Source organism: Bos javanicus, chromosome 4 (assembly GCF_032452875.1).
Source record: "Bos javanicus breed banteng chromosome 4, ARS-OSU_banteng_1.0, whole genome shotgun sequence".
Taxonomy (NCBI): domain Eukaryota; kingdom Metazoa; phylum Chordata; class Mammalia; order Artiodactyla; family Bovidae; genus Bos; species Bos javanicus.
In genome coordinates, this window is record NC_083871.1 from 36,174,549 (window position 1) to 36,187,820 (window position 13,272).

At 34.1% G+C, this 13,272-nt stretch overlaps 1 protein-coding gene across 2 annotated transcripts in view; it reads left to right on the plus strand.

Moving 5' to 3' along the window:
* Positions 1–10,312, plus strand: part of SEMA3D (semaphorin 3D) — a 228,315-nt gene extending 218,003 nt beyond the window's left edge. For both annotated transcript variants that reach the window (XM_061413766.1, XM_061413767.1), the window contains one exon: positions 6,518–10,312. In XM_061413766.1, coding sequence (XP_061269750.1) covers positions 6,518–6,943 — 426 coding nt within the window. In that variant the 3' untranslated portion in view covers positions 6,944–10,312. The remainder of the gene's footprint in view (positions 1–6,517) is intronic.
* The last annotated feature ends 2,960 nt before the right edge of the window (positions 10,313–13,272 follow it).

Genomic DNA, 13,272 nt, shown 5'->3' on the forward strand with positions numbered 1-13,272 from the left:
TTTGTACAAAACTGGAAATATATATCATATTGTCATATGAATAAGTTGTACAAGTATCTACCTTTTCACTCTAGTATATTAAAGTTAAATCAACAGAGAGGGAAAAGTAATATGGATGCTGTACTTTTGACTTTTCCCTATTTCAGTTTTTCTAACACATATATGTGTTTAAAACATATTACAAAGATTTTGTGAGATAGGTAAGTTATATATGTTACCAAATTTAATGAGATGAGTTTGGGTAGTCTGAGAAATTGTATATTAATATTATTTGAACATCATGAAACAGGTTAAGTGACAGAATATGAGAAACCAGTGATAATCTAGAATTCTAAAAGTCCCAGTATTAAATTAAGGATAATGTAATTGTAATGGAATGAACACAGGGTCAGAATTAGATGAGTTGAGTAATGACTCTTTGGTAATATTACTGAAGTCCCATGGGCCAAAATTTTCTAAGGTAAATAAAATAAATGCAAAAGTTCCTGTCAAAATAAAATGAAAAAAAAAAACCCACATATGAGAATGTGAATTTCAAAGCAGAGGATTACTCACAAGTGTAAAATAATTCATATAACATCGCAGACACTTTCTGTCTGGGAGGATGTGTAAAATAGGAAGTAGCACTAATGATGTGTTCACCCTGACTGCTGAGGGTTTCTGAGCAGGTGGCAACTTCTTTAGCACTCAGTTTCTCTGCCATATAAGTAGGAGGACCAGATGGCCTCTAAAATATCAGCCTTCTTGTTAACTCTATAAACATTTAAATAGGATATGTAATCAGTCAAACATTACTGTGGAATTATGGTTCTCAACTTCAGGCAGTTTTGCTCCCAAAGTATTCATATTTTTGGTTGTTGTCACTGCATGGGGGGAGGATGCTACTGGCGTCTAGTACATAGAGATTAAGGATGATGCTAATCATGGTGCAATGCTCAGTCCCTCACAATAAATAACTATCCAGCCCCACCCAAATATCAGCAGTGCTGAGGCTGGGAAACCTTGGAGTCAAAGAGCCAACTTTTATGGTATGGTCCACTGTTAAACTAAGAAGCTGTTATTCTCTTCATCTAAGAATAATTTCTCTATCAAAGTATTGACCCTTCACATATTTAATACTAAGGGAATAGTTGTCTCATGTCCTTATGTCATAATTGTCCTTGTGTCAAATACGAAAATTGTCCTTATGTCAAATTCTCTAATAAAACTTGATTCTTGTTGTTACATCCAGAAGTTTTAAGAATATGGCATATCCATATTTATACTAAGTGTTTAAGAGTCTCATTGTTTACCAATATAAAGTTTTATCTGATGTAAAAATGATTTAAATTCAAGATATAAAGCATTTATTGTTTATCCATGAAATATTGGAAGGACATTAATCTGAATTTTTTAACATTCAGGTTTTCTTTTAGTTACATTACAGTATTTTATTTTTGAATATCTCAAATGACTATTTTTAATTTTAGTCAATAAAGTTTGATGATTTCTTTTCAGTTAAATATAGTTTTTTAATAACGATTTTCTTCCTCCATGACAAATTTAATCTAACTTTAAAAAAATGTTGAACTCTGCTTGGGGTGCCCTGCCAGGTTTAGATACATACATTTGCCTATGCATGTTTGCATTCATATATTTTATGTTTCCAGAAAAAGCTATGCATTACTTTAATGTACATTTTAACAGTGTATCATACAGTCATGGTGGTACCAAGCTCCATAAATTTCAGTGGAGCAGAAATAGTGTATTTATTGAATTATACTTAAAATATTTTAGCTGTAATGTTTCAACTGATATTTTCATCTATCTTTGTAAATAGGCAGTTATTCATTGTCCAGGATATGCAATACTGCTTCCTGAGCTGAGGAAAGGGACAAAATCCAGACTAGATTTGAAGCATTTTTCCCAGCAGGATACCCTCTGCTCTTTACCAAGAAGGTCACAGTTAGAAATCTTTCCTCCACTCAAAAAAAAAAAACAAAGCCTGAGGGGAAGGCCCAGGATCCCCTGTGGCACAGAGGCTGTCACCAGGTTATTCTCTGCCAGGAGGAGAACATTTCCTTGCTGAGTTGTTTCACAGTTGGGTGCTGTTGGGAAGGTCATGAGTCAGTTGTCTGCTGACTTTCTTATAGAGCTGTTCTTAAAATTGATGGTGTTTATGCTGTAACCAGCAAGTTAATTGACAGTCCCCAAGCTTCTATTGAACTTTTGAGATCTGAATAAATAATTTACCATTTGTGATAGTAATTTTTCCATGGATTTTTAAAATATTTTAAAAACACCTTCAAATGTTTTTGTTTCTGTCTGTAGGTCTTTATTTTTATTGCTTTTATCATAAAAGCAATATAAATGGTTTTGAAAATACAGTGACATATAAAAGACTATGAGATCACAAAGTGTAGATAATCACACATATATTTTGATCTCTATTTCAGGTTTTTTTCCTACTAACCATTACACTATCAGCAATTTCCCCTGCCATTCAATTTTAATACATGATTCCTGTCCCACACCCTTGCCAGCCTGATGCCACAATCATCCACTCACGTTCCATGTTTTATTTAAATAGCTTGTGTTACCTCTTAATCAATTTTCCTTTAGCTAAATCTTTCTCTACTTGTCTGTTTTCTTAGGGCAGATTCTTAAATGTAAAATAAGTGAGTTAAAGACTTTAATATTCTTACAGCTTTGCATAAACAACTGTATATTGCTAATTTCTCATCAAAATCACCATATTGGCAAACTGCCTTACCTATTACTTGCTTGGTTTATGTTGATACAGTCATTTAAAAATTTTAATAATCCCTTTACATATTTAAATAGTAACATTTAACATTATGCATAAGTAACTTTTTATTATGTTTTATATCTATAAAATTCTTTTGTGTGTTCAAAACACACACATTTGGAACTTCTATTGATTTATATGATTTCTCTTTGTGTTTAGAAGTTCCTTTCCCAATAAAAACATATATATATATTTTCTCATCATTTTATGATTTTACTTTTACAATTGTAATTTTTTGGGGTTTTTTTGGGTTTTTTTGGCCCTATTGCATGGCATGTAGGATCTCAGTTCCCCAACCAGGGATAAACCCATGCCTCCTGAAATGGAAGCACAGAGTCTTAACTACTGGACTGCCAGGGAAGTCCCTACAATTACAGTTTATATTTTATATTTACATTTACTCCAAGATATTAATCAAGAATGAGTTATGTATTCATTTGATTTTTTTCTCTTTTAAATAATGAGCCAGTTTCCTCAGCACTATTTTTAAATAAGTCTTCATCTATGTTTGTTGAAGGGAGATACTCTTGAAGCCCTAGTCACTTCGAAGACACATGCTTTAGCTATGAAAGACCTGACAGGTGAATTATCTGCAAAGGAATTACCATTAGGCTGCTATTATCAGAGAATCAAGTCCCTGACCTTTACCTGCTGCTTAATACCTAACTGTCCTTTGTCCCATTCCATGTTTCTCTTTTCATTTTAAATGAATTGCCCTTCACTGAAGATCTACATTTAATAATGCCAAATATATTATCCTTGTTCACATTAGGCAAATGGATAGTCGACCCGAGTTCAAGCATGGTTTTGATTTGTAAGGCTGAGCAGCTTTTACATATCACTAGAGTGGAGAAAATTCTATGAGTTTAAATCAGTGGCCAGAGATTACATTATCTCTTTGTAGAGGAGCTGAATTTTCTAAATTGACTGTGCTGACATTTCGCTGTCGAGATGCAGTCTGCATAATGCATCCTATTCCAGCATGGAATGAGAACATTACAGAGAATGAGAATGTGAAGGAGGCAAATGTTAATCAACCACTTAATTTCTGGGTCACAGATTTCTATCTCTATATTGCAAAAATCCTATGAAAATATATCAGTTAAAAATGTTTTATTAGAGATACCATTTCATTAAAGGCATATTTTTAAAATTTTAGGAAGACAAAAAAAAAATCCCTTAAATTATCTCATAGAATTTAGATAAATCCAAAAAGAAATTCATTAAAGCAGACTTTTTATCTGTAGGTCAAAAACCAAAGAAAATGTAAGCATTCCATCAAAGAAAGGAAAAGTAAAGGACCCCAACGGGGTAATGAAATGCCAGGTGTTTATGAAACCCGGAATCCTGTAGGGACTGGAAAGGAGGGAAGAGGGCAAGACTTCAGAGTAAAGTAACGTAAACAGGACATAAAACAAGAATAGCAAAAATAATGATAAAATGTTGTGTAATACGTGTGAAATCACAAAGTCATCGTTCTTTCCTGTCAGAAGCTTGAAAATAAAAATTAAAAGTATTGAGTCAGAGGTGTAACAATCTCTAAGAGTCGCATTAAATGCAGTTTAGCAAGATAGGATGGACGGGACACATGTATACCTATGACTGATGTATATTGATGTATGGCAAAAACCATCATAATATTGTAAAGCAATTATCCTCCTGTTAAAACAGATAAATTAGGAAAAAAAATTAGCAAGAATACCAGCTAGAAAAGAAAATCCAAAGATGAACTGTAACTGAAGTCACCCACTTTGATCATCTTGCTATTAATAATAGCCACAGGCCATTTTCCATTAAATCACAGAAGTAAAGCTTCAGAACATCACTTCTCCAGCAGTATAGCAGTAGTCTATGATGCTTCTAATAATACTTCACATTTAACCTTCAAAGAGCTTTACTTTTAACCACCCACCCCCCTCCCAAATACACCATATGCTGTTTCACCAACTTGATAAATGGGAGACCAATCAGGGAAGATAAATGAATAGTCATAGGAAGTAGAGCAGAAAGGAACCAGAACCTAGGCTATGGAGTCAGAATTTCAGTTTCTTAATCTAAGATGTATTTAAATTTAAAAATAATTCCTACAATAAAATTATTTAAAACAAAAAATATATAGTACATGTTAAATTTGCGATTATTATTTTTGTTTAATCTTTTAGAGCTCTGCCAATTCAAGTTCAACTTTTACCCTAGGCAGGAGATTTCTATAGTTTCTAAGAATATAAATGAATTCAACATGAGTTTTATTACAGTAGCATTTTAAAATGGCTGGGCCTTTAGAATAAATCCATTAGAAAAAGAAAAAAGAAAAAGAAACTACACACCAACTCAACCAAATAGGCAAAGTAAGGGTAACAAGCAAACCCCTGATGGTGTGGATTCAGTGTAGAGCAAAGGCAGGGCTGGAGACCATTCGGCCTCATTAACCAGGGATCTGAGCTGTGACCTGCCTTTGGCCTCGTGTGGTACCCCGCCAGCTGCACTTCTCTGGCACAGAGGGTGGTTGGCCATATACTTGTGAGTTAACTGGGCTGGTAGCCAGAGATGTTTCTTTTCCTTTTCTCATATTTCCAGAATAGGGGGATTTTTTCCTACATATTTTTCACATAAAGATGCAAAGTATAGTCCACCCACTGTGAATAAATTTAATTTAGCCGTCTTTATGCCTCTTTGATTTCCATCAGCTCAAAGTCCACAGTACAGGGGCAGATGTGTAAACTGGGAAATCTTCCAGACCTCTTTGTTGTTGTTGTCGTTATTCTACTTAGTGCCGAGTGCTCAACAATAGTCCACATTAAACAGGGCTCTTGTGTTGGTAAACATGCCTCTAGTTTATGGAAGATAGGTTCACTATTCACACCAGACTGGGGGCCAGGCAAGCTTAAACATTTGAATTGTCTTTCTGTACTATTGCTTCAAAGGGCAAAGAGCATCACATTCCAGGGGAGGTTCTTTTTGTTCATTGAGCTTTCTCACACTCGAAGTCACATCACAATGTTATAGTATACTGAGGTATGGGAAGTATTTTCACAGATGACATAGTCTAAAGTATCATACAGACACACAGTATCAAAATTCAATTCATAGTAAAAAGAGAAATTCAGCTTTAAATGTTTCTAACCTTCTGACTATATGGTCCTACTTAGTTACAGCTCTAACATCCCAAAGGCTGTGTCCTCCATGCCTTTCCACTTGACTTTTAACAAGTCACCACTTATAGTTTCCATATGCTATTCAGCTCATTTATTTGGCAGTATCTAGAAAAAAAGAGTAAATTCCTTTCAGAATCATCATTTTCTTCTAAATGATAGGTAGTAGTGTGCACTAAAGCTCTTTTTCTACAGAGTGACTGCCAATGTTATATTCTAGTTCTAAAATTCAGATACAAATCAGTGTTCTTAGAATACCAATTAGTATGCGGAATCTCTTTAAAGATGGTCAGCTGATAGTTTCCAGGTTTACTTCATTTTCATGACTTTTTATTCCTATCTGTAGATTGGGAGGAAAAACTAATTATATTCCAAAGACTCAATTAGATATGATCAGATGCAACCATACATTTCTGGGGGCAGCTACTTGAGCTGAATTTTTTACTCTCTTCCACAACAGCTGACAGTATTATGCTTAATGACAGAGAGATGGGGACTAGATCTTGTAGATTCATCTAAGTAAACTATGCAGCCTCTCTGGCTCTCATTTATTACCTACCTTTTTTCAACTCTGCAGGTAAAACCCGATGAAAGGATCATCAAAACAGAATATGGGCTACTGATTCGAAGTCTGCAGAAGAAGGACTCTGGGCTGTATTACTGCAAAGCACAGGAGCACACTTTTATCCACACCATAGTGAAGCTGACTTTGAATATCATTGAGAATGAACAGATGGAAAACACCCAGAGGGCAGAGCATGAGGAGGGGCCAGTCAAGGATTTGTTGGCTGAGTCAAGGTTGAGATATAAAGACTACATCCAAATCCTTAGCAGTCCAAACTTCAGCCTAGACCAGTACTGTGAACAGATGTGGCACAGGGAGAAGCGGAGACAGCGGAACAAGGGCAGCCCGAAGTGGAAGCACATGCAGGAAATGAAGAAGAAACGAAATCGAAGACATCACAGAGACCTGGAAGAACTTCCTAGAGCTGTGGCCACATAGTTTTCTATTTAATTTAAAGAAAAGAACTCTTTACCTGCAAAAACACTGTTGTCTGTTTTATTCATCCTTATACTAACTCATAAGAGCTTTCCATGGAATTTTGCTAAAGCACAAGAACAGTAATCTGAATAAGACTATATGGTGGATATGGCATTAATAAGGGTGAATCATTCATCTGAACCAGTTTTCCAAGAACTAAAACTTACACCTGCAAAGTATCTGAATTATCCTCAAAACAGGGGCTTTACACTTGTAAATGTTTTATATTCTGAGTTTTTGAATTTATTATGTAAATAACTGAGTTAAAAAAGCATCAAATTTGACACTGAAATAAGGTGCTTTATGTCCTTTGCATGGCCTTTAAGCATGGAGTTTACCATGCAGTTGTTGCTTTATGTTCTTATGAACGGATATATCATTCCACTTTAGAACTGGCTGCCTGGGGGTAGAATTGGAGGGAAGATGCAAAATACAGCTCACAGTATCAACAGGAACTTTCCCAGCGAGCCATTTGCTCTTGGTGTATGTATGGTTCGGAAATTTGGAGAGGTGCATTACTCCTTTCAGACCCCAGGGGTTACAATTTAGTGTCCTGCAGCATTGATTTACTGAAGGGCATAAATGTTCCTCCCAGGATTCCTTGTGACTTGTCAGGATAACAGGTTCACAGAGAGAACTTGGTGCTCAGTTATGTGTTTTTAGAATATATGCTGAGCTTTATAGGGGCATAATGCTTAATAAATATTTTAATAGGGTATGGGAAAGCATTTTGATAAAAGAAAACATCACGAAGTATACTGCATCCTAACCAGGGGGAACGCAGATGGGATTTGTTAAGAGAAAGAAAGACAGCCATAAATTCTGGCTTTGGGGAAAACTCCCCATAAAAAGGAAGAACAATCACAAATACAGTGGATGAAAGGTAATGTGGCTTTATGCACTGGAGTATAAGTAGCTGCCAATTTGTAATTCATCTGTTTAAAAAAAAAACGAAAAACTCTAGATTATAAGAAACTGCAAGTAAACGCCTGAGGAAAAGTTACATTTTCTAAAGGATCATGGGAAGAAAGAACACAAATTTATATACAACCAATGGAATTTCAGTGTGTACTGCCTCTCTTTCTTCTAAAAATTTCATCATACTCTATAAATTATTTCTATTTAGTGTCTTTATTCTCTCCTAAATAATGGATTATTAGATTTTATTTGAGTGAATAGGAAAAAACAATATATACATATATAGAGAGAGAGAATTAGATAGACAACTGTCGTGGGGAGTGGGAATACTATGTATTTGTTAAATAATGAAATGCAAAAATTTTTACAACGGAAAGGGTTAAATTAACTCTTTGACATCTTTTTCTTCACAACCTTTTTTGCATTTCTGAGATTATATGCTGTATAATCTCATTGTTTTAGTAATTTAATAATAAATAAGTCTACTGCATGTAAAGAAAACAAACTCACATTAACATTTTTCACGTTTTGTTAGTGCTTTCAAATGTTTCCAATTTGACCTTCCCTCTGAATATGTATGGTATGTTTCCTGCCTGTTTAAGAAGGACTCACCTTTCCTTCATACAATACGAAACCCTTAGCCTTCTTCTGTTTTGCCTTTTCACGCCCTTTTTAGTGTGAAATGAAAAATTAGTCACTTCCTCACACAGAAGGCAGCTTTTCAGAAAACTAAATAGCAGACATTGCTTGTTTCTCATGCATTGTACGTGTCTTGAAAGTAAAAGCCTCTGAGAAGGGAACTTACTAGAGTTCAGTATCATGTCTGTTCCTGGTTTTATGCTCAAAACGTCCTATCTTACAGTCATTGTACTTGCATTGCTTACCTACTCAAAGAAGTCACACTGATCTATGATGTTAAGTCACCTTTTGATAGGATACTCATAAACATTTGTAGATGTTTTACTATAAGGAAAACTTAAGAAAGATAGTTTTTTTAAGTGAACCAGAACAAATCAGTCTATTAAAAAGTAATCCATATGAATAGTTCAAGCAAGATCAGACTGCTAACAAGAGTGTTTGAAACTATTGATTTGCTGGCTTAAAATCTTGCCGGAACTCTTAATAAGCTCAAAGCATATAAGTATGAGTATGTTTTTTAAAAAGATTTCCAAATATGTGTATATTAGACAGTAATGGTCAAATTACGAATAGCTTTGAGAGAATTATATGAAACTCAAGTGTTAGGATAGACTTGTGAAAATAAATTTGGTTTTCATCAAAATATGAATGTCTAAGCCATTTTTAAATTAATTCTTTCTTAGTTATTCAGAAAAAAGTTAGGAATTTTAATGGACAGCTAAATTTTAATGGCTGCTTTGGATCTAAAACTATTAATTTATGGTAATTACTTAAATAAGTTTGAAATATTGTTAGTAAAAAATTCATGTAATAAATAAAACTTTTATTGGCAAAGATTTATGTATATTTATAAGAACAAGACATCTAAGCTGCTACATTTAATTTTTTAATCTTTTAATTGCCTAAAACACTTAGGGGAACAGTGTGAATATATTGTCTAGAGATAAGACACAATATATACTTCCTCACCACTGAAAGCTTTTACCAAATTTTCTTTGAAATAATGAAAAATAAAATTATAGTTAATAGTTTCAGATTTGCTAAAAACTCAGCTTTTTACAGAGAGGTCTTAAAATGTCTGTGTTTAGCTTTAATTTTATGGGTTTTTTTCCCCCATGTTTTGAATACATGTCTCTGACTTGCATATTCATCATTTGAATTTCATTCCAGCTAAATATGAATTTCATGCTGCTAAATCCTAACTGTGCATTCATTTACATTCGATGTATTGGGAATTTTAAGTTTGTTTAGAAGTAGATAGTCTAAATAATTAGTGTAGAACCTATTTTTCCACAGAGAGCTCAAAACACATTCACATTATTAAAAATTTTTTTTTGAAAATCAACCAAATTATTTAAGAAATAGAAAATCAAGAACATTAGAAATGTGCAAAAGCCACAACAGTAGTGAAAGAATTATAACTCACACCATACCTCACAAATCTGTTAGCTAAATACTACTTACCTACAATATGCTGCCTACAAAATGAGTTTACTCTTGAATTGTTATTTGGTCTATGTTTCAGTTCTTTATATGCTATTAACTTTTGTTTCTGCTGAATTGTATAAACTCAAGCAAAAGATAAGTTTACAGTTGCCAGTGCCTGTTTTTCTATATTATATTGAAAATTAAAATTTCAAGGACAATTAGACAGCCTCCAGATGTCAACAAAATGCTAAATTGAACAATAGCATCAAACACTGATATTTTAAAACTTAAATATATCTCGTGAAATAAGATATAAATAAATAAAAGTGGAAATGAAAGCTGAAACAGCATCCCTTTATAATTTGTCTTGGACAAAATGTTGGAATTCATTAGCCTTATTGGGAATGGAGAATTTAGAAAAAAGAGATATTTAAAATGTTTTTATAGAAATATTTTTCTCACAGTGAATGACAATATTTAAATAATTTAATTTACATTTGAGGTTAAAAAAAGATCTAGTATTCCAAGATTGGACACATTGACAGTGCAAAGACAGGAACATATACATGACTTATACCTCTCATTTAAATATTTTTCATATTAAAGTATTTATGGTATGTTTGAAATAGGTGATTTGGGGGTGAAGGGCAAAAAATCTGTCAGTTATTTGTGTAATTTAATACTTAATTGTAAGTGGTTAGCAATCTACTTTGAATTTATAGTTTTGCTATTTTAAAAGAAGTGTAGTCTTGTAATCTAAAATAATTGCAAGTTTCTAAATGTATATTTTGGTTGTATTATAATAAAATACAAACATTAGTGTTTTATGGTGATAAACAGAATGTTGGTTTGTGTGCAAGTTTTGTTTTTAGACCCTGAACATGATAACCAGATTTTACACATAGAATCACACTGACTCAAATAGAAAGGAAAATATCTCCTAAAAAATTTTAGTAGATATATTTTGCACTGTAAGTATGCAATAATTTCCCTTATGAAAAAAAGAATAATTTTCTCTTCCCAATCATTATAATTATATACTTAAGCTTTACTGTGATTTAATTTAGACATGAGTAGACTGAATTAATATTACTACTCAAGTAACAACTTTTAAGATTTCCAATTACCATTCTATAAGTGAAAATTAAAAATAGTCATCTGTATGCTTAGCTGTATGAATTTAAATTTTTAAAGGCATAAGTTGAGGTTTCTGATTTTGTTTTATAAATAATTTACTTGAATTTCTTTTAGAGACAATTTCATTTCTTACTGATTTTGTACACCCATGTAGGATATTTTATATTTGCAAATAGATAATATTATAATATACCAAACCTGTAATGAAATAACTTGTAGGGATGTTGTATAAAGAAATGTCAAGTTTTCTGAGTGCTTTGACATGCTTCAAACATGAGAATTTATGGTAATGTGTATACATAAAATTTTAAAAAGAAAAAAAATTATATAGGGTCCTCTTAAAGAGCATGCCCAAGCTATTACTATAAATAAAGATACAACCTAAGATTAAAAACTGAAAAAATTCCATGTGTATTTGTTTGACTATATAGTAAGACATGGGAGTGATCCTGAGAAAAAAGGAGACAGAAGTTTAGCATTTGAGAATCAAAAACATCTATAACCACACAACTTGTTATCTGCATTAGTATGATTTGTTAGTCCAGGAAACTCATGCCTAAGATGATGAAAATGTAAACTATTTTTTGCTTCAGAAGCTCATATACTTGTCACTTGTGTATATATTAGTACAAACAAATCTTGGAAGAGGGATTTGACAATACTCAGTTCAATTCAGTTGCTCAGTTGTGTCTGACTCTTTGTGACCCCATGGACTGCAGCACGCCAGGCCTCCCTGTCCATCACCAACTCCCAGAGTTCACGCAAATTCATGTTCATTGAGTCAGTGATGCCACCCAATCATCTCATCCTCTGTTGTCCCCTTCTTCTCCCATGTTCAATCTTGCTGAGCACAGGGTCTTTTCAAATGAGTCAGTTCTTCACATCAGGTGGCCATCCTTTAGGATGGACTGGTTGGATCTCCTTGCAGTCCAAGGAACTCTCAAGAGTCTTCTCCAACACCATAGTTTAAAAGCATCAGTTCTTTGGCGCTCAGCTTTTGTTACTGTCCAACTCTCACATCCATACATGACTACTGGAAAAACCATAGCTTTGACTAGATGGATCTTTGTTGGTAAAGTCTCTTCTTTTTGATATGGCTGTCTAGGTTGTTCATAACTTTTCTACCAAGGAGCAAGAGTCTTTTAATTTCATGGCTACAGTCACCATCTGCAGTGATTTTGGAGCCCCCAAAAATAAAGTCTGCCACTGTTTGCACTGTTTCCCCATCTATTTGCCATGAAGTGATGGGACTGGATGCCATGATCTTAGTTTTCTGAACATTGAATTCTAAGCCAACTTTTTCACTCTCCTCTTTCACTTCCATCAAGAGGCTCTTTGGTTCTTCAATTTCTGCCATGATGGTGGTGTCATCTGCATATCTGAGGTTATTGATCTCCTGGCAATCTTGATTCCAAATGTGCTTCATCCAGCCCAGGATTCTCATGATATACTCTGCTTAAAAGTTAAATAAGCAGGGTGACAATATACAGACTTGACATACTCCTTTCCCGATTTGAAACCCCTCTGTTCTTCCCTGTCCAGTTCTAACTGTTGCTTCTTGACCTGCATACGGATATCTCAAGAGGCAGGTCAGGTGGTCTAGTATCCCCATCTCTTTCAGAATTTCCAGTTTGTTGTGAACCACACAGTCAAAGGCTTTGGCATAGTCTATAAAGCAGAAGTAGATGTTTTTCTGGAATTCTCACTTTTTCAATGATCCAGCAAATGTTGGCAATTTGATCTCTGGTTCCTCTGCCTTTTCTAAACCCAGCTTGAACATCTGGAAGTTCACGGTTCATGAACTGTTGAATCCTGGCTTGGAGAATTTTGAGCATTACTTTGCTAGTGTGTGAGATGAGTACAATTGTGCTAAGGTTGAACATGCTTTGGCATTGCCTTTCTTTGGGATTGGAATGAAAACTGAACTTTTCCAGTCCTGTGGCCACTGCTGAGTTTTCCACATATGCTGGCATATTGAATGCAGCACTTTCATAACATCATCTTTTAGGATTTGAAATAGCTCAACTGAAATCCTATCATCTCCACTAGCTTTGTTCATAGTGATGCTTTCTAAGGGCAGCCTGACTTCGCATTCCAGGATGTCTGGCTCTAGGTGAGTGATCATACCATTGTGATTATCTGGGTCATTAAGATCATTTTTGTATAGT